General features: G+C 47.4%; 11 protein-coding genes across 11 annotated transcripts; 7 read left to right on the top strand and 4 right to left on the bottom strand.

Annotated features, from left to right (window-relative positions):
* Nucleotides 1-16: 16 nt before the first annotated feature.
* On the bottom strand, nt 17-5,234 carry F4817DRAFT_350600 (trafficking protein particle complex subunit 10). Its single transcript, XM_049304955.1, has 3 exons — nt 4,983-5,234; nt 2,075-4,926; nt 17-2,022 (listed from the first exon to the last, which is right to left on the bottom strand). The coding sequence occupies exons 1-3, from the start codon at nt 5,014-5,016 to the stop codon at nt 241-243; spliced, it is 4,668 nt and encodes a 1,555-aa protein (XP_049154998.1). The 5' UTR covers nt 5,017-5,234; the 3' UTR covers nt 17-240.
* A 136-nt stretch (nt 5,235-5,370) lies between these two features.
* F4817DRAFT_266016 (methylthioribose-1-phosphate isomerase) lies at nt 5,371-6,949 on the top strand. Its single transcript, XM_049299359.1, has 2 exons — nt 5,371-5,802; nt 5,871-6,949. Exons 1-2 carry the CDS (start codon nt 5,595-5,597, stop codon nt 6,827-6,829), a joined length of 1,167 nt encoding a protein of 388 aa, XP_049154997.1. The 5' UTR covers nt 5,371-5,594; the 3' UTR covers nt 6,830-6,949.
* Nucleotides 6,950-7,037: 88 nt separating this feature from the next.
* F4817DRAFT_319997 (Zn-dependent exopeptidase) lies at nt 7,038-8,347 on the bottom strand (the record flags this gene model as incomplete). The annotated part of the gene is made up of 2 exons (XM_049301138.1): nt 7,038-7,225; nt 7,285-8,347. 2 exons carry the CDS (start codon nt 8,345-8,347, stop codon nt 7,038-7,040), a joined length of 1,251 nt encoding a protein of 416 aa, XP_049154996.1.
* A 1,974-nt stretch (nt 8,348-10,321) lies between these two features.
* Nucleotides 10,322-11,268, top strand: F4817DRAFT_368683 (uncharacterized protein; the record flags this gene model as incomplete). Its single annotated transcript, XM_049307268.1, has 2 exons — nt 10,322-10,824; nt 10,882-11,268. Exons 1-2 carry the CDS (start codon nt 10,600-10,602, stop codon nt 11,266-11,268), a joined length of 612 nt encoding a protein of 203 aa, XP_049154995.1. The 5' UTR covers nt 10,322-10,599.
* Nucleotides 11,269-11,361: 93 nt separating this feature from the next.
* Nucleotides 11,362-15,608, bottom strand: F4817DRAFT_350595 (kinase-like protein). Its single transcript, XM_049304954.1, has 5 exons — nt 14,903-15,608; nt 14,790-14,818; nt 14,600-14,717; nt 14,384-14,531; nt 11,362-14,330 (listed from the first exon to the last, which is right to left on the bottom strand). Exons 1-5 carry the CDS (start codon nt 14,948-14,950, stop codon nt 12,049-12,051), a joined length of 2,625 nt encoding a protein of 874 aa, XP_049154994.1. The 5' UTR covers nt 14,951-15,608; the 3' UTR covers nt 11,362-12,048.
* F4817DRAFT_350593 (uncharacterized protein) lies at nt 15,609-17,361 on the bottom strand. Its single transcript, XM_049304953.1, has 5 exons — nt 17,165-17,361; nt 16,966-17,107; nt 16,380-16,891; nt 16,212-16,310; nt 15,609-16,155 (listed from the first exon to the last, which is right to left on the bottom strand). Exons 1-5 carry the CDS (start codon nt 17,255-17,257, stop codon nt 15,925-15,927), a joined length of 1,077 nt encoding a protein of 358 aa, XP_049154993.1. The 5' UTR covers nt 17,258-17,361; the 3' UTR covers nt 15,609-15,924.
* A 467-nt stretch (nt 17,362-17,828) lies between these two features.
* Nucleotides 17,829-19,193, top strand: F4817DRAFT_350591 (uncharacterized protein). Its single transcript, XM_049304952.1, has one exon. The coding sequence runs from the start codon at nt 17,984-17,986 to the stop codon at nt 18,680-18,682; it is 699 nt and encodes a 232-aa protein (XP_049154992.1). The 5' UTR covers nt 17,829-17,983; the 3' UTR covers nt 18,683-19,193.
* A 1,217-nt stretch (nt 19,194-20,410) lies between these two features.
* F4817DRAFT_350590 (uncharacterized protein) lies at nt 20,411-21,090 on the top strand. Its single transcript, XM_049304951.1, has 2 exons — nt 20,411-20,592; nt 20,704-21,090. The coding sequence occupies exons 1-2, from the start codon at nt 20,519-20,521 to the stop codon at nt 20,798-20,800; spliced, it is 171 nt and encodes a 56-aa protein (XP_049154991.1). The 5' UTR covers nt 20,411-20,518; the 3' UTR covers nt 20,801-21,090.
* F4817DRAFT_319993 (cytochrome P450) lies at nt 21,044-21,562 on the top strand (the record flags this gene model as incomplete). Its single annotated transcript, XM_049301137.1, has 2 exons — nt 21,044-21,182; nt 21,252-21,562. The coding sequence occupies 2 exons, from the start codon at nt 21,044-21,046 to the stop codon at nt 21,560-21,562; spliced, it is 450 nt and encodes a 149-aa protein (XP_049154990.1).
* On the top strand, nt 21,098-21,991 carry F4817DRAFT_350588 (uncharacterized protein). The gene is made up of 2 exons (XM_049304950.1): nt 21,098-21,182; nt 21,252-21,991. The coding sequence occupies exon 2, from the start codon at nt 21,614-21,616 to the stop codon at nt 21,914-21,916; it is 303 nt and encodes a 100-aa protein (XP_049154989.1). The 5' UTR covers nt 21,098-21,182; nt 21,252-21,613; the 3' UTR covers nt 21,917-21,991.
* Nucleotides 21,992-22,293: 302 nt separating this feature from the next.
* F4817DRAFT_368675 (uncharacterized protein) lies at nt 22,294-23,036 on the top strand (the record flags this gene model as incomplete). Its single annotated transcript, XM_049307267.1, has 1 exon — nt 22,294-23,036. Exon 1 carries the CDS (start codon nt 22,302-22,304, stop codon nt 23,034-23,036), a length of 735 nt encoding a protein of 244 aa, XP_049154988.1. The 5' UTR covers nt 22,294-22,301.
* Nucleotides 23,037-23,066: the final 30 nt, after the last annotated feature.

Genomic DNA, 23,066 nt, shown 5'->3' with positions numbered 1-23,066 from the left:
TTTCGAAAACATGGGGTAAACATGATATCTTGGCTAAATTGGCTATAGCAAGTACACATGCTATGTGGTCCTTAGATAAACTACATAAATACACACATGTAGGTACGTAGGTACCTGTAGCTATCCGACTTGAGTGCCTCCCCAAATAAAGAGGTATCTCGCGATACCCTACGGTACCAAGATTACACACACACACACACACACACACACACAGGCAAGAATCCCAACCCTCATTCATAATCATGCGACAGCCCTCCCCTTCATATACCCTCCTCCAACACTGCCAACCCCCGACAACCGCTCTACATCCAACACCAACGGCCCGCCCCCAGGCCCACTAGCATCCAGACTAAGCGTGACGCGCGCCCTATCGGCAAGCACCCGCACCGTCTCGCCGAGATTCCCAAGATCGGTCTCGAACTGTCCCGCCCTCGCGCTCTCGGCGCCGGGCGTCGTGGCGCCCGCGTCCTCGTGGTCGCGTACCTCGCGGATGTCGACGCTCGGGTAAGGGAGCCAGCCCTCGCGCAGCGGGATCAGGAGGATTGGGATCTCGGCTTCGGTGTCTGGGGTGCTTTGATAAGAGTTCGATTCGCTAGAGGAGGAGGGTGCTGGGATGACGAAGTGGCCCTTGCGCCGGCCGCCTAGGAGCCACGTATCCTGGGGCGCGGTGATCTCGTAGCTGAACTCGAGGTCGGTCTGCTCGGCGGGCGGCGTGTCTATGTCCCAGACTCGCGTCCACTTTAGATGCAAGGCCGCGGGCAGTAGCTGGTTGGCGGAGATGGTTGGGCTTGATGGGTTAGAGGGGAGCACTGGGGATGGTTGTGGGGATTCTTGGAGTCGGATATCGGTTGTGTGTACGACAGTTAACGATGGTATGTCAACCGGGATAAGTATTGATCTAGGCTCGGCGGGAACCAAGGTTGTAAGACCTAACTTTGGATTCTCGGCTTGCCACGCACGTAGGAAAGATGTTAGAGTCTGCAAGCAGTCGGTACCATCGGGTGTCTTGCCCAAGCCGGTGAAGTATTTAGCCCAGCTGATGGATGATAGGAATGCGGTGGAAACAGATCCGAGGAGAGCCGCGCGCTCAAGCTCTTGTTCCGTTAGATGATGCCGGACATGTGGAATCACGACCGAGCATAGGAGCCGAGAGAACGGACGCAGCGGTTTGTCTCGCAGGGAATCAGTTATCGAGCTTTCAAATATAGATTCGATTTCTTCTTGTAAGACGCTGTAATGAAGTCTAAGGTACATAGTCTTCTGAGTTGTTGGTGTGACCTTGACGTCGACATTGCGAGTGATCTTGTATAGTAGACTAGCTGGCTGTTTCGCAAAGATAACGACAGGCGCACCAGGCGGCACTCCAAATTCCGACGTGAAGACTTCCGAGCTAAGGAGTTCGCTCCTAAATAGTCGTAGGGGGCTGTGATTCGCGGTGGACACGGTGAAGCGAGAGTAGAGAGCTTTATGCTTAAAGACATCTTGGACATTGACCCCTAGAGCCAGGGCGGTTTCGATAGTAGGTGTTTTCGAAAAGAAGAATTTGCCATTTTCAGTAGTATAAGACACGTCGATGCGTATAGATATGTTAAGTGTCTCTTGCTCTACTGTGAACGGGAATCGGATTCGAACGATATCGTTCTGCGATATGGAATCGAAATAAAACAACCCCCCCTCTGGTGGCTTAGAGAAGCTGACAGAAGAACTGATACACTTCGCTTCGCTGGTAAGTAGTCTTAAACCTCCCGTAGCCGCCTTAACTCGAACTTCCGCATTTGTTAAATTATTCCAGCCGGGATCTAACTCGATGTCTACCGTATTGTTTCGATCCAATTGAACATGATTAGATGCGTGTAGCCGCACATCTAACGTATCTGCCTGGTGATAAATGACGACATGTGGGGAGTGGACAATATCGTTGTCTTTGTTTAGCGGTTGACCCGTCTCTCGTTCGTAATGGAGGCGCAAGTTGCTAGCCACGAGATCTATTTTATCGATCTCATAAGTCCCTGGGATTGTTGACTGTGATAGTTAGCGGAAAGTTGTAGTTAAATGCTCGTAGCAATAGACTCACATTACTCTTCAGTTTGAGCCTATTCTTGCCAGGCTTTATCACTACTGGTTGTGCGAGCTCAAACCGTATTTCCTTTGATGACTTCCCAGCCGGACTAACAACCCGTACTTTCGCCGAGTCAACTTTGAAGTTATCCACCAGCAGGCTCATCACCTTTAGGTTGAGGGAAATGCTGTCTTGGCCCTGATAATACTCAGGAGGGCCATCAATTTCCACAACCGAGAAGAAGCTGGAAAGCGATATTTGTAATTCGTTCGATAGAGTCTTGGTTGTTGCAAGTAGGTCGTCTAAGAATCCCTTGATAACGTCGCTATCCGGATAATCAACATCATCCATATTTGGTATTCGAAATCCCGACTTATGTGCCTGACGATCTCTTTCAGCAGCAGCGGCTTTCGTCAGGAGCTTCAGCATAACCTTGGCATACTCGTCCTTTCGTTGCAGTTGCTTGAGGCTTTTTGAGTACATAACCAACATAGATAATTCGAGAAGGCTCCAGCCACTTTCCCCAAAAAAGGGGGTAGTCCTCCAAAAGTAAGAGGAAGCCGAGCTGTAGTCGCCAAGATAGTATTTTAATACTGCGATATCTGCCATACTTGCCTGTACCGAGTGATGATGATCGGCGACGGTGTAATGCCGCAGAGCTTTATCGGTGAGTGTCTCATAAAGGCGGTAGAAGTCGTCACTGTTGTCGAGGGCCGTCCTGAGAAGCTTACTATCAATGCCCGAAAGCGATACAATAAATTCTCTATCGGCCGGTGCATCCTTATCCTCTGCTGTTAGCTTTTCGTCGTCATCGTCATCCCCAAGATCGATATCAACCATTTCGATCATGCTCGTCTGTCCTATGACTGGTACGTCAGCCCAGCCATCTTTCCATCCCCGTTTCTTCCCGCATTCGGCAAGGATATTTCTGGATAGAATATAGAGCTCTGCTCTCCTAGCAGCGAGCTCTTCTAGCCCAGCTTTGAGAAATGTGGACTGGCCGTGCTCGCCTATAGCACCCGGTGGATGCCCAGAGAAAATATTTGGACTTGGAGGCGGACGGCCTACATTGGCAGTACCGCTTGTTCGTATAGTTAAAGACGAGCCTCTAGCTGGATGCATCATTGTCTTGGGTTCCGGTATTGCTGACTTTGGCTCGTGGGAATCTGGAGAAGCCAAAGCAGATGTTGGTATTGGTAAAGCTTTGGTAGATGTCTGGGCTAAGATTTGTTGCGCGATGGAGAATGCAAAAGACGCCACTAGATTATCAACCACCTCCGAAACTAGAGGATCTGGTTGAGAAGGTACTGCTGTCTCATCCCCGTCCTCCTTTCCCATGTCAGATAACGCAGCAAAGACATCATTCCTCATGACTTGTGAAAGCGTCGGGATGAATTCTAGCGTCCGTCGGCAGATCTCACCAAGCATAGTTAAATCTTCATGCTCATTTTCCTTTTGTTTTGGGGGTGGTGCTCGAGGAGCAACGCCGTGTAAAACGGACTCCTGCTGTTCTTTGAGCTTTGCCAGCAGCTCTTCCCTGGTCGACCAGGCATTCCCAAGCCGGAGTAGGAGAGAAATTTGCCTCGCGAAGATATAACATCTGAAGTCGAAGACGGACACATTGTTGGCGACAATCATATCACGATACGGCTTCTTCGTAGAGCTGATTGGAATATCATCGTATGCGTCCTTCGGCTGAGTAGCTTCGGCCTGGGACGATTGCAAATCAACTAGCTCATCTTCATCCTCGTCCTCGACCCCAGCGATCGCTGCCCTGGCCTTGAGGGCGATCTGCTTCAGCTCTTCCGTATAGCCTAACAGCGCATTTGTAGCAGAGCTGGATCCGGCCGACGTTTGGTCCTTGACAATCATATCGAGCCCCACGCTTAACTCGTCGTATCCTACTAACGCATCCTCCACCAAGCCTACGCTTTCGAAGCCCCGAGCTAATCCTTCCTTAAGAATGAAGAATGTGCAAAAGTTCCATCCGGGCAAAGTCCTCTGCGCGTCTTTCTCCCTAATATCCTCCTCGTACTGGCTAACACGTAGGTCAAAGCTGGACAGAATGAGACTGCGAAACTTGGATACGAGATCCGTCCAGGAATTCTCTGTCTCTTGTTCTGTTTCGGTATAACCGCTAGGTACAGCAGGTACCACGCGTGGAAGCAGATCATACGGGACATCGTTAACACCAATACGAATTTGGGCGATCCGATCCACTGTTCCTTTGCTAGAAGTATTGAAGTCAGACCTCATCTTCTCCAGAATCGGGCTGGACCCGGGTCTCCATCTAGATGCGGTGGAGCTCTTCTCAGTTACAGACCCCGAGTCGCGGGGTTGGGTCGCGGCGACGGTATTCGGTATAACAACATGAACAATAAGCCACTCGAAGGCATCGTGGTTCTCGGCCGTGTTCCTCTTAGAGCTAGAGGAAGGTGTATTCGTTTTAATCCAGTCACGTATCTCCTGTCTCACATGGCCCTTATAGGAATCATTATCGTCACATCGTGCTAGAAACACCTTTAGATAGGGCGTCCTCCTTAACCCCGGTATCTGATGCCGTCGCACAGGTGTACTGTTCCGATTCGCAGTCTGGTCGACAGCATCGGAGGAAGATGTCGCTCCTATCTGAGTCTGAAAGCCGTCATCACGAGTAGCGACGCTATCTAATTGTTGGGGAGGGGGTGGAGAGGAAAGAGGCGAAGTAATGGAGCTCTTGTCACCAGCCGGGACAAGGTCGACGTGTAATGTGTCAATGGAACGAAGGGGTCCGGCATGGGATTGCCAATGGAGGTTGCGCAGAGGGAGTCGAGGTACTAGGCCGGATGCGAGAAGCTTAAAGACATCATGGGGGTCGAAATACTCGACTATAAGAAATCAGCAAGGCCGGCGCATGGCTTAAGGGGGTCATGTACGAAAGCACCTGTGACTTTAGAGGTAGAGAATGGCTGTTCCATGGCGAACAGCTTTAAGGATCGCTCTTTATTTCATGGCTGGGCTGTCAATGGTATATCCGCTGTATATACGAGTTAAAACGATGGAGATATGTAAAACGTCGTAGAGTGTGAACGATTGTCTATGATGTATTTGTCCAGGTTAGGTAATGTATTGGTGTTAATGTCGAGGCTGTCGCAAGTCGGCCATATCGATAGAGGTATCTAAACCAAGAGGCATCATCTACGCTAAGCTCCAGCATCACGCTAATGCATAACAAGGTCCAGGGGGTAAAACCGACCGAGAGCGGTGACAGCCACGGTGCCCAATTATTGGTTAATGTTAAATCTACAATGGGATTTGTATATTTGTATATAGCGGGGTCCGGCAGAATTTTGAGGAAATATTTCGCCATATGATACTACCTAATGTATGCAACGGGGACAATCTAATAGCGATGGCGAAATCCTTAAGTCGACCAGGCCTATTATAATATCTTTGAACCCAGTATAATAAATTTCCATAATACAATCGCATAGTGTTTCCACCTAGAAATTAGTCTCAGTCAATTTCAACAAAATATTCATCTTTATCAGAAAATATGTCGGGCCTCCAAGCCATTCGATACTCGCGGGGTAAACTCGAAGTGCTCGACCAGCTTAAATTACCCCACGAGCACCACTACGACCAGGTCTCGACGAGCGAGGAAGCATTCGACAGTATAAAATCTATGAGAGTTAGAGGTGCACCGGCTATTGCTATTGTAGCTGCCCTAGCACACGGAGTCGAACTGAACAATGGAAGTTGCAGCAAGTATCCCTCGCAGCCCTACTAGTTCCATGGCAATCAACGACGATCAGTAACTAACCCGGAATAGAGGCCTCGACTGCACACGAGACGATATCCTACATCGACTCTCGCCTAGATTACCTTAAACAATCCCGCCCGACGGCCGTAGATCTCAGCAATGCAATTACCCACCTTAAGAACACGATCCGATCCGTGAATGTAGCTAGTAAGGAGGACGATGCGACGGGACGTGAAGCGATTATCGATGCGTATATAGCCGCCGCAGAAAAAATCTTTCGAAAGGATACCGAGACCAACCTCTCCATCGGCAAGCACGGCAGCAAATGGTTACTCGAGAATGCACCAACGAAGTCTTCCGATGGCAAAGTGTCAGTCCTAACACATTGCAATACGGGATCGCTCGCTACATCAGGCCACGGAACAGCGCTCGGCATCATCCGCTCGTTACACTCGGGCGGCCATCTACACCACGCCTTCTGCACCGAGACTCGGCCATACAACCAGGGAAGCAGGCTGACCGCCTTCGAGCTAGTGTACGAGGGCATCCCTTCCACGTTGATTACGGACTCGATGGCGGGCGCCCTGTTCGCTACCAAAAAGACTGAGAACAACATTGCTGCCGTCATTGTGGGTGCAGACCGAGTCGTACGCAATGGAGATACAGCCAACAAGGTAGGGACTTACACGCTCGCTGTGCTCGCCAAATATCACGGTCTAAAATTTATCGTGGCGGCGCCGACGACGAGTATCGATTTGGAAACCGAGACAGGCGCAGGGATTAAAATTGAGGAGCGAAAGCCGGAGGAGCTGACGCAAATCAGCGGAGCTGTAGTAGGAAAGGACGGAAAGGTGGACGTCAGTCGTACGGAGCGCGTAGCGACCGCGCATCAAGGGATCGGTGTATGGAATCCGGCATTCGACGTCACTCCAGCAGAGTTAATCGACGCTGTGGTCACGGAGCGCGGTGTTGTCGTGAAGGGAGCAGATGGAACCTTCGACTTCAAAGGCATCATCCCCGAAAGATGACCCATGGCAGTTTGAGAACAAGAATTAGCACCGAAGAACACCATGGAGATCAAAGGACCGACTTTCTGCGGTTAGGAATTATGACCTTAGCGGTTCAGCGCAAGACATCTCCTCTCTTGGGTATCCTATGATGTTGTACAAATTAGCGGACATGAACAAATTAGAAGAGCTATGCTCAAATTCCCCCAATCTTCCAGACACAAACCGCTTAGCTTTCGAGAGCATGCAGGATGAGCTTCTTAAAATCCTCCACCGCCGTTTCCAAATCTCCAAGCTTGATCGCCTCGTCCGGGCCGTGCGCGACAAAAATAGTTCCTGGTCCGTACAGGTATCGTGTATGGTTGCCTTGTAAGTGGTGTACGTCCGTTCCATAGTTCACGGTGGTAGTTTCGAAGCCTGTATTAAGAGTTAGACGGCCTGGATAGTAGTAGTAGTGGATAATGTTCGTAGCTTACCCTCGACGTCGCAGTCGCACTTGACCACGCCATAGCCGTTGTTGCAGTCAAATTCAAACGCGTCTTCGTCGACGCTGCGCATGGCCTCCTGCAGTCGCTGCGCCACAATCTTCTCACCTCCATTCTCAGGACCGACGGCCACGCGGACCGCAAGCCGGGCTGTCGCCCTCTCCGCAATCACATTCGCAGCGACACCCCCTTCGAATAACCCGACATTTACAGTTGTGTTACCAAACTCTTCGCTGCTGCCCAGATCCGTATCCAGGACACGTACCAAACCGCGCGCCAGCACCTCCGTCGCACTCTTACCCAGCCACGGATATCCGCTGTGGCCCGCGTGCCCTTTCACTGTGATGTTGCAGCTAAAGATGCCCTTGTGCCCGCAAACAAGACGACCCTCAGTTGGCTCGCCAAAGATGGCCGCCTTAAAGTCGGGAGGAGGGTTCAATTGGCTACGCGTGTCCGAAAAGAACCGCATCCCATCACCCGACGTCTCTTCGCCAACCACATACAAAAGCATAACAGAGTCCTCCTCACCATCAATACGACCAGATTCGAGCAAGGACTGGAGGGCAATGATCTGCGCGGCCACACTAGCTTTTGCGTCGACACTACCGCGGCCGGCAATCACAGTGTCGGCAGTAGGGTCCGCATCGGTTCGTGAGTAGGGAATAAAGGGTGGGACAGTATCGATATGACTAGAGACGAGCACCTTTGGGGATGGGTGTCTGTTGGGACCCGGCCAGGCGAGGACGTTGAAGCGGGGCTTTCCAGGATTAGAAGTATTAGTCGGTGGGAGGGCTTCGAGCTGGACGACAAAGTCGTGCGCTGAGAGGTAATCGACCAGGAAGTTTCCGACCTCGTTTTCGTTACCGCTAATAGAAGAAATCTCTACGAGGGATTTGTGTAGGGAGACTAGATTGTCACGATAAGCCGGCGCATTGGAGTCGGAAGCGGACGAAATGACCGAGCTTGGAACTTGAGCTGCCTTGATAGGTTTTTGAAGCTCGAGTCCCAGGACTTGAGAGCTACCAAGGAGCAAGACCGGAAAAGATAACCTCATTTCCGAACCTAAGGATTAAAGCAAAGGAATATACCAATCGGGTTGTTGTGAGTCCAGCAGCATTAACCGCATAGACCATTCGAGAGATGTTGAAGTTGGTAGGTTTCTATTTAGTAACAGCCTCCGGTAATAGTTTAGGTACATATGTAGATCCCACAAAGATACGTACCTTTGATGGTTAGAGGAAACAGCCACAGGAACTGCCACATTTTGTCACGTCATTCCACATTTAGGGACTGTGGTGGTATTACGTAATTACTAGCTATACTGAAAATTACTGGGCAAGGCCCAATAATTACGAACTTTACTCAATCAACATCATTTTACACCCTACAGGACCTAAGGAAAATCGCCAATCTCTAAATATATTATAATGATTGCAATTCACAACGCCATAACTCAATTCCAAGTCTTCACTCTACAATACTCTCTTGGGTAGTGAAGGCAAGTATAAATGACAATTTGAGAGTTCCCCATTAGATAAAATCACGGCTGTATAAGGTACACCCGGCCGTGTTTACAGATTTTAAGCACTCACGGTTCAGCTATTAATACATTGTTAAGCAATGAAATACTGCTATAATTATTATTTTCTTATAATTTACCAATGAATCATAATCTCAAATTCCTCTTAAGGACTTAGATCTTAAGAATAAGGTGAACAACTTGTCCAATTCATCATTGGTACGATAGATTAGGACTATTATTTCGTCAATACATATACTTAGACAAAAAAACTACTTAGTGCGAGCATCTTGCTTCCGTTATATAATGATCGAGTTCCTGTAGTCTGAGTCAATCCTGCTCATAAATGACAGTGCTTTAATACCCTGCGATATAGTTTCTAAACTTGATTCCGAACGATACCCGTAAGTTACACTATACCAGTGTCTAATTAGAAATTGAGACTTAAGCAGATAATATAATCAAGACTAATATAAATTTAGGTGAATCTACTTATATGACCCTTTATTTAGTTGCTTGGCGGTCTTCACACGTCTTTGCTATGAAAAGATTAAAAGATTGAAGAGTCTCAGTTAATAGCATCTACCATACTTTAACTACATGAAGAAACTATTTTTCTGTTGCATTAATTACATTAACCTCTTAGCCAAGAACTATGCTGCAAATATTATGCATCTTGCTCGGACACTAATGATGTTAAAAAGGCCAGCCCATGTAAGTATGAGCTTTTGTCCAGAACGTACATAGTCAATATCTAAAGTATCAACAGCTATATGGCATCAAGTGTCATACAATACGAATTATACTACCTCGAAGGATTTGAATAAAGGATTGAGGGTGCTAGCATAATCGGGTTATATTACTGATCCAACCAACCTATATGTGTGTGCCATCACGCCACGCCTAATATAAAAATGCAAGCGAGGAAGACATCTCAAAGGGATCACTTAAGGTCCTATAAAATCATTATTCGTATCAGTAATTGTACATAGACTACGAAGTTTGCCTCTAATGAAAGTCTTAAGATCTCACCCAACACGAAGTTTAGTCGAGTCGGGTGGCTCGTCGTAAGTTTATAGTGACATTGCCACTTGAATTGGCCTAAAAATACCCCTGATATGAGAGGATAGTAATCTATATACCTAGGTAGGTAGTTGAAGAGGCCGGAATCAAGACCCGGGAACTCAACTTTAGTACGAATTACTCAATATAGAGTCATTCCTCTAGAGAACATTTTTACAGGGCATTCACAGCGCTAACACAACTACCAAGGCGCAGCTAGCCATAATAAGGCGTCCGGCCGAGATTCTGGGAGGCGCGGTTAATAAATAAAGAGTCATGTGGCCAAACTTGCGCCTACACCGTCACGAAAGCGAAATCTCTAGGCGATGAGCTGAACAGGGCTGAACCAGCTGTGCCGCACTAGGTAATTTCCGCATCACTTACAGGTGGATCAGCATAGTTTCTGTGACCATTGAACAATGCACGCTTGCTCGTGCCAATGTGACATGGGAGTCAACGTTACAAGAGACGATCTTAAATGGAGTTAGTTCTAGGCTTCACCTACCTAGTACGGCATCTCCTTGGAGTATAGTCGGTGACCAGGACTAGTATCTCACGATGTGTCTTAGGTCCGAAAGCGACTTTCAAGTTCCTACTGGGGCTTAAAAATCCGCGTATAAAGACACTGGGGAGCCCTGCGCGTTCACGATGACATCTCTTATGAATCGCGACGACATCCCCCTTGCCAAATTCATCGATCAGGGTTAAACTCACTCGCGTTCACAATGAGGTCTCTACTCCTAACTCTTTCCGTGGCTACCGCCATCAGCGCCATCCCCGATGTTACCGTCGTTCCTAAGGAGCTTTCTTGTAGCAACTGGCCCTTCTTTCGACAAACATCCAGCGTTGCTGGCCCGTTCAACATCTTTGCCGACTCAACAGGCAAGGACATTGACGGCAACAAAGCTAGCTATACCGCCATATCTGATGTTACAATTGCCTCTGCTTGGGTACGAAATCTTCGCTCCATATCTAATTCTACTTGAAATACTAACATTATAAAACAGTTGGGCATAAGCAACATCAAGGATGTAGCTGTTCCTCAAATTCAGTGCCAGGCGTTCGGCAGCGCAGAGATGTTAGCCGTGAGCTTGAACGGCCAATTCCAGCCCCTCAGCATATCAGAGTACATTTATCACGAGTATGACGGTTTAATCTTCGCGAAGACTGTGGCTCGGGGCGCTCCCATCGAACCTCACTGGCATTACTACCCTAACGGCACGCGGCAGGATGGCACGTTTTTGGGGTGGAATAACTTCACGACGTGGGCGTACTTACTCGATGAAGCGTCTCAAAAGTACCGAATCCGCCTCTTGACAGACACGTCTCAGAAGCTTTTAGACGGAGAGTTTACCGGCTTCGTGCGAGCTGGTTTTCCAGGTCTGTCCAACTAAACAGTTACTACTATTAGGGTTTCTAGCAAGCAAAGGCTTAGGCAGTATAAAGTTGCCGTCTAATGTCTAATATATTCCCGATTTTTAAAGCTACCTAGCTACCTATTTAATGTCACTTGAGCACCAACTATGCGTTGGACCTGTCTCAGCGACGGTATTTCTCCCGAACTAAAGTTACCTGACTACCCGTTGATATACCTACCTCCATATTAAATTATTCTTATGTGATGTTTTGCCAATGCCGGAAGTTAGAAATGAGGAGGAATTGCTGAGCCACCTATTACGTTAAACCCCCCCCCAATGCCCTAATATTCACCTGTGTTGTGGATTAAGTATAACTAACTATAGCTACCTATGTATGAGTTACTCCGAGCTTGTGGGCTTCTATGTAGAAATCCTTATCTACAAGTCAAGGGATTTGGTTCACAGAAAATTTGTAGCAAAATCGTCTGCCGAGTCAACAAATAAAATCCATCAAGCTCTTCTAGTACAAGACAACGAGAATTGCAGTCATTCCAAGACATACATCACCTGATTGATATATGGGTAATCTTCTCCCTCCAAAAATCGTACAGCGTACGTAATAGATACCAAAAATACAACAAGGCTGTACAGTCCGAGCCGCACGTGTGCTGTTCACCGCTCAACTAACAACCTAGAAAGCAAAAATACCAAGATAGATATCTAGGTATATAACAATACGGCCGGAAAGCCCGTCAAAACAACAAGAACTCGCTCCGCTACAATGCGTTCATGCTATCACAGGGTATCATCAATTCGTTATCCCCTATCACGCTCACCAGCTGCGACGGTTCCAACACCGGCACCAAAATCCAGTGCAGCATCTTTGCAGTCTGCCTCACCTTCGTAAATTTCTTCTACTTTTTCTCCAGGGACTTGCAAAATGGGACTAAAATGCTCCACCTCCTCGACGTCGTCGTCAGGCTCGACATCACATATTGCTTCTTCAGCTTCTTCATCCTCTTCTTGGATAGTGATCTCGCCGCTCCTCCTCCCCAGTCCGCTCGCACTTGCGCTCCGGCTATGACTACTAGAGCTAGGACCGGCGCGCGATGAGTTACCAATGGAAAGCGTGGGGCCTTTGAATATATTTCGCTTGCGCTTCGCGAATAACACAGAAGGGCTATTTGACATAAACGGATTAGGAGAACCGGGAGGATTTTGCGCCGACTTAGAAGAAGGCATGCCCTCGTTAAAGGTTAACGCGAGTGTCGGTCCGCGGACGAGACGAATGTTAGACGGAAATGATGTGCTAGTTGGCGTAGCAGGGAGAACTTTGACCGAATGATGCGGTGATCGTCCAGGTGTTCTCGTTGTCGACACGGATCCGGTAGAGCTTGTTGAACTGGCCTTCGAGTGCGAGTGGTGGTGATGAGGCATCGTTCGAATAGAGGACAGGGAGGAAGAAGTCGACTTTCGACCTCGAAGACCAATGGATGAGCGGCGCATCGTAGAGCGAGGTGTTAGCGGGCTCGGAGATAAGGATTGGCGTTTGTATGATGAGGTACTGGATGGTATACGATGCGGTCCCTGGTTGGAAGACGTCGAAAGCGGAGCTGGCGTAGGCTTCTTCGCTGGGTTACCGTCGCTTCTCCCGGTGCCTTTAACATTCCCGTTGGGTAGATTCGGCGAGTTCCCACCGCTCAACTCAGCAGCGCCTTGTAAAGAGGCAGGATACTTACTAGTGTGAGGTCGAGGACTAGCATCTTTGGGGTTCTTGCTGGCACCCGACTGGCCGTCTTTAGCGGCTAGGTTAGGAGTAGACATGCTCCCTCGCTTATTGGGCCTGTGTCGTCTTGTACTCTCAACAATCCAGTGTGTCCAATTCTTCCATGTGGCGACGATTGCCTGCGATGGCTTCCTGCGTACTTTTTGTGGTGGATGAAGTTCTTGTGTTTCATGTCCTAATGCATCTGATGTGGTTACAAGGTGGAGGGTGGAGCCTCTAGATCTCGCACTCCGGAGGATGCCTTCTTTCGGCGGTGGTATCGGCCGTCGTTGTCGAGAGGAGCTAGCCGACCGCACAGAGTCCTTATCAACTGGTGGCGGCGGTGGCGTCCCGTCGTCAGCGTTCAGATGAGTTTTTACTTGAGACTCAGGCAAGTTAGGCAATTCCGGGACTTGGAAGTCGCTGTATGCAGTACTTCTCCTTTCTGGACGACCTCTCATCCTGGGCATGGGCGGTTCGCCTAGTATCCCGGAGCCATTGGGGTCCTCATCTAAAATCGGCGCCATGCGTTCGAGCTTGCTGGACGCTGCAGAAAATCGGCGCGAGTTTCTATTTTCAGCTTCCCTTTCTCTCCTTTTTCTCTCACGCCGGCGAGCTTTCCTCTCCTCCTTTTCCAACAATAGTGTCCACCAACCAGCTAGCACGTCGCATCGTTGTGCTAGAACGCTTTCGATAACAGCATCGATATCTACGCCGGCACTTCGCATTCGCTGTAGACAATCCTTCTCTAGATGTGTAGTGAATGGCGGGGGTTGGTGTAGCTTAAGAATTGCTTGCTGCTGAGGAGCATACTCCGCAAGAAATGCATGGGAAAGGATCTCGGGTAGGGTAGGTCTCAATAGAGGTCGTTTGGAGAGGAGGATCTTGATCAGGGCAACAGCGTCAGAAGGAAGATGTCCCGGGTACTTTGGCTCCTCCGTTAGGATCTTGGTTCTCGTTATATTATCGTCATCGTCGTCGAACGGCAGCTCACCGCATAGCAGCGCATAAAGAATTACACCTAGGCTCCACACGTCTATTTTCTCGCCAGCATATTTCTCCCCTTTCAACATCTCTGGCGCCGAGTAACATATCGTACCGCAGAATGTCTGTAGATAGTTGGACTTGCCCTCATATTCGCGCGTGAACCCGAAGTCGACCAACTTGACGTTCTCGTGTTTGTCAAGCAAGATGTTTTCGAGTTTAAGATCGCGATGGACACATGACTGCTGGTGTACGTAGGTAACAGCACCAACGAGCTGTGTAAATATCCTCTGCACCTTTTCAGCGGGGAGAGGACCATTGTTAAGGAGGTAATTGTAGAGCTCGTCGCCTAGGTCAGGTCAATAATGATCTTGTCTCGTGGTATTGTGGATTACGGCATACCTGGGCAGTACTCTAACACAAGCCATACCAAGGACTCGGTCACTATAATTTCGTATAGGCGCGCGATATGAGGGTGGACAAACTGCCGGTGGTGATGGATTTCTCGGGCAAGGTTGGAGTCATCCTTATTGGCTGACTTAAGGACGACCTGTTGCAATTAGGACCGATTCTAGGGGAGGGTCTGGTAGAAGCTTGAAAAGCCTGGGCGTGACAAACCTTGGAGCCATTTGTAAGCCTATGGTTTGCGAGGTAGACCTTTCCGAAGGAACCCTTCCCTATCAGCCTCCCTAAGGTGTAATTTCCAACATGTTTTAAATCTTTATTCGAAAATTCGCTATAAGAGACGGAAGATATCAGTACCCAACCCCATATGACTTACGCGAAGGAGAGCCGGACTTGAACTTACTCGAGTAACTCCTGATACGAATTGGCGAGCTGTAGATATGCAAAGTAACGTTAGCAATTAAGCATGTAAAACACACCTACAGGAACGAGAAGTATACACCAGTTTTAACTAACCTTTGCTTTCCGCCCCAGCGCCTCGGCCTTGGCTTTGTTTGTCTGCATGACCCTCTATAACCTATCTTCAGCACCACCCACTCCCTCCAGGGCGCCGAGTGTTGTGTATTGGCGTTTCAACAAATATAGGAGATGCGGCAATGCGTTTGTTGACTAGATTGGGACAGCGAATTACGCCTCGAGGATGGCGATCGGCGCCTAACCAAACGCGATGGAGCATGAATAAAATAGCTGGTTATACTGAAAGATAACACGGCGGTAGCTATTTCGAACCTAGCTGCGGTACGGGTAGGGCAGACGGGTTCAACGGCCACAAAGACGTGGGCTTTGGGCGATTATGCAGGGACCTCGTCTCTCGGTCTTCGTGTTAACATGTCTCGCGTCGCGGTGATGTCTTAGTCTACAAAGCGTCGAAAGCAATACTGTTGAATAAAGTGGTTCGGCTCGCGGACGATAAGCTCGGGAAAGGTTCTCAGCCGGGTGTAGTGGGCAGAAATGACACTCTTCCCGCCGTGGTGGTGGATATTTGATGTTACGCAAAGCAATATGTTTCCGACTGCTACAAATTAATTACAACCAAAGTCGGGAGAAGTTTCTAATCCTCTTTCTGAAAGCCATGGCAGGTACGGGCAAGGATCGCCATTGCCCGGGGCTGCCCGAGCTTCGACAGCTGACATTACTATTGCGCGGTGGTCTCATGCAGGGATCCGCAAGCAGGGCAAAGGAAACCACGGGGGTATTAGCGGCCCTAGCGTCCCCTTAAATACCGTACCTAACCTTATCGATATTGCCCGTCAGCCTTCAGGCCTTCAGCCTAGGTATTCCGTACAGGACCTATTGATCTTGCTTACATCAACCTAACCATGCTGCTAGCATTAGGTTATGTACCTAGGTACCTCCTAAAGGTACATGTATCTCACATGGCCACCCCTATTCTTCTTTTCTAGCTCACATACAAACACTTGTGACCTATAACAAAGTACCAGAATTCACTTAACTATACGAGACCATAACGTCAAAGATTACGATCTCAAATATTCAGAGACACTCCTCCCCCAACGTATCCCTCCTTTGTAAACCCACATTTTTGGAGCATTACCATTCTTCAGTCCATCGATAGCATCAGCAAGATCTGGTCCGAGTCCCTCTTCCTTGATCTCTTTGATAGGGTACAAATACGTCTTAAAGGAGAAAAGTATCGCTCGCGTCTTGGGCATCCGCGTCAACGTTTGTAACTCCATTCTTACCCGAGTCTGCCGGCCATCAGTGCTTGTTCAATAGATGTTCACTTTTCCATTGCAATACTTACTTGTTCGATATCTACTTCAATATCTTCTTCAACTTGGTCCCCCTCATTGACGTGATTGCCGGAAACATTGAATAACCCAGGATTAGTTGTTATTGACCACTACAACTTCGTATTAGTAAACCTAGGATTGCGTACTTAATACAACTCTTCAATTTGCAGATAGCTCACATTAACCCGGCATACGCTTTTACCAACTTTCAAACGGCTAAAATATCTTTCCATACTCGGACCGATCTTTTCGTACGACGGAACTGGTTCATGTATATCCTTCAGTAGCTTTCCCATCTTGCTGGCCGGATCGAAGCCACTTGGGCAACAGCATACGAAGCCAACACATTCATGCCCATTTGGTGTCTCTCGTAGAAAGAACATATCATCTTCAACGGTTTCACCAAGGCTCCGCAGCGCAATTACCGGGTCATCAGGGGGCAGAAACGGAAGGGAAACACCAGTAACTCGATTACGGAAGAGTTTTTCATCCCGTTCGAAGAGCGTTGGATATCTGGTTAAGAGGTACTCTAGAAGATATGAATATGCCTCCTTCACGGCCGGAATACCAGAAGGCAGACAGCCTAGCGTGTGGTTTTGATGTTTGGTCATTGTGACTCGTCGCTCTTGTATACGCGACAAATAATTACGATCGATAATTATGAGATCTGACGGAGATGTTGACTTGAGTGCTATATAGGGTAGCACTATCATGAGCTTGCTATGAAATGACTGTATTGGGTATTCTAAAGAGTTCTTCGCGTACCCATCGTTATGTGATAGATCGGCTTGAATGGCCGAAACTTATGTGGCTCTGCTGTCTGCCAATCGAACTTTTCGAGAGGTTTGACATCAGGCCCAAGTTGGTAAATTTTGTTATTATTTTCATGAGACAACTGATCAATTTGCTGTGTCGCTTAATCAGTATTTGTACTTTCTATAGTAAACGTCACGACGAGGCTTACCCTCTTGGTATGATGATGCCATATCCTTATGAGAATGATGGATGAACTTAGCAAAGCTAGTGAAACGAGAACGACAGATGTGCTGTATACCATGGTGTTAAGACTTTTCTATATTGTGATAATAATCCTCATGTGTTACATTGACGAGATGTATACTCTTATACTAATGTTAAATACGAGCCCCGCAACCGTGACACGGAGCTTTGATAATGACTTTGATTGATGTCACTGTATCTTGCTTGAGTTGGCCGATGCCGGCCGGCGCTTGGCAACTCATATCAATTCACCTTATCTCGGAAGGCAAACTAAGGAATGTCGCTTAAAGCTATTCTATATTATGTCTTTAGGGCCAATATAATAGGCCAAAGGGCTTGTGTATAATCGTCTATTATAGAGATAGCTGCCTAGGTCCTATAGACTTTAATCCTGAGTCTCACCCATCCTAAAGACCAATAAACTTTTGTGATGTTGTAATATTGTCAAGCCAGCATATGCCCCTTACTCGAAAAGAAAAAAGAGCAATGACTTTCACAGGATACTAAGATTGTCACGAAGCACTTAATCTAAGATATGAGTATCAGGTAAGTTGCGGTAAATAGAATTGGTAATGTTGTACGTAAAAGCCGAATCTAAGTATTTACTGCAAGACAACGTTAAGTGCCAAGCCTTAAATACGTTGTCATGAAAGATGCCATCGCCGACAATCAAAGTGCGGGGCTTCTACTTTAGGTACTACTTACAACTAGAATTTCTATAATTAACTTAAAGAAGTCTCTACTATCATAGAACCTCTTCGGTTTATCAGTTAAACTATCCCGTATGAACATGGTTGAAGTTGAGAAATACCATCTTCCGCCTACTCGCCTCATACCCAACTCTCCACAGCCTCTGCTTTATTATAAAGGACTCCTGGTCGACCCCTCCGAACGTCGACCTGAAGCTATCCACGGCATGCTAGATAAAAATCACTGGAAAACACAATGGATATTTCGGTACGGCTCAACTCAGCCATCGCATTATCATTCAAGAATCCATGAAGCTATGGTCGTGCTCTCTGGCAAAGCAACCATTAGATTTGGTGTCGCGGATACAGATCCCGACCTTGATAAGAATACCTGGGGTGGTGCGAAGGAAGAGGGCGGGATTGAGGTGACGGCTAGCATTGGAGATGTTTTCATAATCCCTGCCGGCGTGGCTCATAAGACATATAATACTAGCCCCAGCGCAGAATTTAGTCTGTTATCACCAGGCGATGGACACGGGATACCTGGTCCCAATGCCCGGGAGTCCTTAGCCAACGTACGGCTTTCTGGGTTCACGATGATGGGCGCTTACCCTAAGAACTGCGGCCACTGGGACTTCTCTATCGGGGGAGAGGACGTGGGAGACTTTGAGGCTTCATGGAATATTCCAAAGCCAGAGAAAGATCCCTTTCTAGGTGATTCACGGGATGGGATTGTTGGACAGTGGAACGCTACCGAGATCATTGAAAGGAGAACATTAATTGCTAAGCTCTGAATGCTCTGTCGATATGCATTCTCAAGGGAAGAAGTCGCTATAGTCATGATAAGACTTATAGTATTAAAGGCAAGGAATAATTGGTAATATGTTAAGCTATCGAAACTTGGTTGTTTCTTTAGTTTACTAGTCTCTGCCCTAGTTACAATAGGCGGGATCGGTGAGGGCATTACACGACGAGAAATCGGGAATGGATTCATATAAGGCCAGTAGTCAGACACTAATTTTTTGAGCTAATTTCTACAGGACACGGTCATACTAATCGGCTGGACCAACAATCAAGCACGTCGTTTTAGTGCATCACATATATCCAGATGCTCTGGGGTGCATAGCCTTCCTTTATCTTATTAGGCGTGGTCGGGATTATAAAGAAAAACTGTAGGCCTTTAACAGACGCTTGACTTCATATAAATTATCTTGCTGCTAAATGTCCCCAAACAAATATTTTAGAAATTTTTCAATTATGTCCTTGAAGCATTTATATTTTCTGAGTCTCTACGGCTTTATACCGAACGTTTATACAACCATTGCTGGTGGTAGTTGGTAGGTACCTAATGTATGTGTGTTGGTGTTTTCTACTAAAGTGCGGAAATCTTCCACGGGAGGCTCTCCCTTACTCCTTATAAACGACAAACACCCACATATATCATCTCAAATCTGCTACTGGAAGTTTCCCGCGTGAATCGATTTATTGAAATCAAACCCTATGCTCTAGAAGTACTTATTCATTCCACCATGACTTCCCCAATTTTCGTCAATATTGAGAAGCGGGCGGGTCTGTTAAGTTTCTTGCGCCGACAATTATTCGAAGAACCAACTTTACCAAGAGATGTCGACCTTAAAGGGAGGACGGTAGTTATAACCGGATCAAACACCGGAATCGGCTTCGAATGTGCTCGTCAGTTGCTAGACTTGGGAACAAGCAAGCTTATTATGGCAGTACACGATGAATCCAAGGAACAGAAAGAAAGATCGACTTTATTATCGTGTGGCTCTTCTTTCCAAGAAAACAGTGTTGAGGTGTGGAAGCTAGGCATGTAGTCCTACGATAGCATCATCGCATTCGTAGAACGCGTAAGGGACCTCGAACGCTTAGACATTATCGTTTTAAATGCAGGCATATCGAAGCAGTTCTTCGACCTAACCCCATCGACCGGCCACGAGGAAACCATCCAAGTCAATGTTCTAATTATCGACGGCGCTCCTCGCTATCCTCATCCTTCCTCTACTGAAGCTTAAGAACTCGCGAGATCAACCCGGTCGCTTAGTTATAGTATCATCAGATGTAGCATCTTGGGCCAGCTTCAAAGAGAAGGACTCCACGCAGATTTTGGCTACGCTCGACAAACGGGAGGCATTCAGTAAAATTGATCGTTATCCCACCTCCAAGCTTCTTGCTCAGCTATTCGTGACCGAGCTGACGAGGCGAGTCCCTTCGTCGGCTGCCGTGATCACACTCCCTAAAACAGCTTGTAGACGCTTTCATTAGCATCAAGAACTATAAATTAATCTCCCCTATATTCTGGTTATTAGTAACTGATAACTTCGTGGCTTCTTGCCTCAGTTTAGATAGATATTTAATTATTATCCGTTAGTTATTTTAATGTAATTTCTCCGTTCGAGTAGGTATGGCTGCAGTACATATAATAAGCATAGCTGTAACAAAATGGACCTAGGCTTGAAATATTTCATTATGTATCGAGCCTAGATCCTGCAACTTCGGGCACACTTAATCACTTTAGGTACCTAAGCTATGCGCACGGCTGAGCACCCAGCCGACGCCATTGTCATCACCTTAATTAGGAGGTAATCGAGGGCTTTGCAAACTCTTTCGCTATGCGGTCGGCCCTAGCTGAGTCCGGAGTTACACTGTCACATATCATCTATGCGCTCCAGCGCTCTTGTTCTACGTAAGTGGATAGCGAAACTAAGATCCGAATACCCACACGAAATGACTATCAATGAATACACTTGAAGCTATTGATCTATGTGACTTACCAGTTATTCATCCATCCTCTTAGCATTTATCCAGGCCCTTTTGCTGCTAAAATTACGGATGCTTATAATGGTTTCTATGCATTTCAAAGACGACTCCATCTAAAAGCACGACAGAACTAGTTAATATAACGGAGCGATCTAAATACTTAGGGATTAATATCGCCGGTCTTCTCGGATTCAGATTCGACCTTGGCCTCCAGAATAACGAGGAGAATAGATTCATGTTCCATATGCTGCACGCCGGGTCGCTCTGGAGTAGCAATTTTTTTGCATTGGCCCAATTCCCGCAGGTTCCGACTTGGATTAACCAGCTTGCGAGTTTTCCGTCAGTTGAGAGGGAAATACCTCTCTGTGGTGGAGAGGATGATCGCTTCTCGTCAAAGACAGGATAAGGATGCTCAATGTGACCTTTATTCTGTTCTTGCAGACGCACTAGACTCCGAGAGTGGTGGTCTTCGACAGAGCGAGCTTTGGGCTGAAGCAAATATTTTCCTAGTCGTAGGTAAGTCACTACTACTAGACCCTACCACCTTTCTCGTTGAATTTATATTTACTAAGTGAAATACGCCAGCTGGAGATACCGCAAAAACAGCACTCACTGTTGTTTTCTTCTATCTATCACGTAATGACGGCTGCTACAAGAAACTAGCGCATGAGATCCGATCCACCTTTGCAGTTGGGAGCGAGATCCGGGGTCCGGCTTTGGCAACTTGTCATTACCTCCGGGCCTGCATTGATGAAGCTCTACGAATGTCCCCCCCTGCCGCTGGTGATCAACCTTTCATTGTCGACGGGCATGCAATCCCTCAGAGTACTGCAGTGGGCGTGAACATCTATTCAATCCACCACAACGCGGAGTACTTCCCCGATTCATTCACCTAAAAACCTGAAAGGTGGTTAGACAGTGCCACAACACCAGAAAAAAAAAATATCATGCGTGGCGCCTTTGTCCCATTTTCGGTCGGTCCACGAGGATGCACAGGTCAGGCTATGGTATACTCAGAAATTTCCATTACAGTTGCTAAAACGCTGTGGTATTTCGACTTCAGACGCGCGACGGGTAGCCTCGGCGAAATAGGGGCTGGATCACCAGGGGCAGGTCAGGGGAGAGAACAGCGAGGGGAGTTCCAATTATTTGATAACTTCACGGCAAGTCACGATGGACCCTGCCTGGTATTTAAGTGTCGGGAGAATATCTATGAGGATTTGGATAACATAAAGTTCAACGAGGGCTGAAGACTAAAGTAAATGGTTGTTAATGGACATTAAATTTCAACACGCCGTATAGATACGTATAGATACGTACATAGGTGCAATATTTGTAGGCTTTAACCACCTTGCTGGCAAACACGTAATGAATCGATCAAACAGCTCATGTGAACTCGTTTCCTGGCAACTGTCTGTTTGCCTCCTCTGACACTTACGTACCTGTAGCCTGTCACTGCCCAGCTCTTGCATCTTTTACTAAGAAAACCTTTACATAAAAACATTTTTCCTCTCAGCTCAGCTGCTCAACTATTTATAACTTCTACCTAGATATATTACATCCCAACAACCTATGGACTGCATTCTACCATCCAATAGTCCTTTCAAAAACTCCTTCTAGTGTATCACGATAGCCATGGACACTCTAACGGAACATTTCGAATCGATCCTTAAGAGCAAGGGACTTTCTTGGACCTCTATTAGGATTGCCAATGGCCTTAAGACCTCACTTCTTGGTGCCTGGGGCCCTGACGGAGCTACCACCGGGGTCGCTCAAGAGCAAATGAAGAAAGTCTTTCGAGGAATGATTGACGCCTATATGGAATCCAAGTACGACGAGAAATGTGAGATCAGCAATCTTGCCTTTCAATCCGTGTTCCTCCGTGCTGTCAAAGACAAGGTTCTCTGGGTTCGGAGCCTCTCTGACCGGGAACTCAGCGAGCTCATCTACCTTTTCATTGAGGCCAGAGATCAATGTCTTAAGAGAAGACGAGAAGAAAATTTCCATCCAACTACCCAAGACAGCGAATTGGCACGCCTAGTCCAGCAGTTTGTGGACCTCTGCAATCATTGCATCAGCAAGCAAGAACAACCGTACTCAGGCCCAGAACTGGAATTCGAGAAGATGGGCGACATCATACCCTTTAGCAGTGTCAGTCAATTCATCATGAGCAACGAGGACCCCATGAAACGCGATACGCTACTAGACAAGACAACCAATCAACACTACGTCGGTTCCAGTAAAGGTCCGTTTCTCGTTCCTCAGAGACGCAAATCTAACCGCCCGTCAAACAATCAACAGCGAAAGGCGCAGGGGGAGCAGGCTGTCGACATCCTGCCAAATCTCCCATTCCGGCCGAAGTCTGATTAAAGTTGGGCAAGGGCAGCAATCCGGTGCTAG

The sequence above is a fragment of the Daldinia loculata genome (genome assembly GCF_022478755.1).
Source record: "Daldinia loculata strain CBS 113971 unplaced genomic scaffold F4817scaffold_70, whole genome shotgun sequence".
Classification (NCBI taxonomy): Eukaryota; Fungi; Ascomycota; class Sordariomycetes; order Xylariales; family Hypoxylaceae; genus Daldinia; species Daldinia loculata.
This window is presented reverse-complemented; position numbering and strand designations above follow the sequence as displayed.

What these genes read in the sequence shown, in the direction of transcription:
- F4817DRAFT_350600 (XM_049304955.1), bottom strand. Translation starts at nt 5,016, where the DNA reads ATGGAACAGCCATTCTCTACCTCTAAAGTCACAG. An exon ending in CTCTACCTCTAAAGTCACAG is followed by an intron (nt 4,927 to 4,982) that starts GTGCTTTCGTAC and finishes GATTTCTTATAG; the next exon opens with TCGAGTATTTCGACCCCCAT. An exon ending in GGCTCAAACTGAAGAGTAAT is followed by an intron (nt 2,023 to 2,074) that starts GTGAGTCTATTG and finishes TAACTATCACAG; the next exon opens with TCAACAATCCCAGGGACTTA.
- F4817DRAFT_350590 (XM_049304951.1), top strand. Translation starts at nt 20,519, where the DNA reads ATGCGGTCGGCCCTAGCTGAGTCCGGAGTTACACTGTCACATATCATC. An exon ending in CTCCAGCGCTCTTGTTCTAC is followed by an intron (nt 20,593 to 20,703) that starts GTAAGTGGATAG and finishes CCATCCTCTTAG; the next exon opens with CATTTATCCAGGCCCTTTTG.
- F4817DRAFT_350595 (XM_049304954.1), bottom strand. Translation starts at nt 14,950, where the DNA reads ATGCAGACAAACAAAGCCAAGGCCGAGGCGCTGGGGCGGAAAGCAAAG. An exon ending in CGCTGGGGCGGAAAGCAAAG is followed by an intron (nt 14,819 to 14,902) that starts GTTAGTTAAAAC and finishes GCATATCTACAG; the next exon opens with CTCGCCAATTCGTATCAGGA. An exon ending in TGTGTTAGAGTACTGCCCAG is followed by an intron (nt 14,331 to 14,383) that starts GTATGCCGTAAT and finishes GACCTGACCTAG; the next exon opens with GCGACGAGCTCTACAATTAC.
- F4817DRAFT_350588 (XM_049304950.1), top strand. Translation starts at nt 21,614, where the DNA reads ATGCGTGGCGCCTTTGTCCCATTTTCGGTCGGTCCACGAGGATGCACA.
- F4817DRAFT_350593 (XM_049304953.1), bottom strand. Translation starts at nt 17,257, where the DNA reads ATGGTATACAGCACATCTGTCGTTCTCGTTTCACTAGCTTTGCTAAGT. An exon ending in GGCATCATCATACCAAGAGG is followed by an intron (nt 17,108 to 17,164) that starts GTAAGCCTCGTC and finishes TAAGCGACACAG; the next exon opens with CAAATTGATCAGTTGTCTCA. An exon ending in GATCTATCACATAACGATGG is followed by an intron (nt 16,892 to 16,965) that starts GTACGCGAAGAA and finishes TACCCTATATAG; the next exon opens with CACTCAAGTCAACATCTCCG.
- F4817DRAFT_350591 (XM_049304952.1), top strand. Translation starts at nt 17,984, where the DNA reads ATGAACATGGTTGAAGTTGAGAAATACCATCTTCCGCCTACTCGCCTC.
- F4817DRAFT_266016 (XM_049299359.1), top strand. Translation starts at nt 5,595, where the DNA reads ATGTCGGGCCTCCAAGCCATTCGATACTCGCGGGGTAAACTCGAAGTG. An exon ending in ACTGAACAATGGAAGTTGCA is followed by an intron (nt 5,803 to 5,870) that starts GCAAGTATCCCT and finishes AACCCGGAATAG; the next exon opens with AGGCCTCGACTGCACACGAG.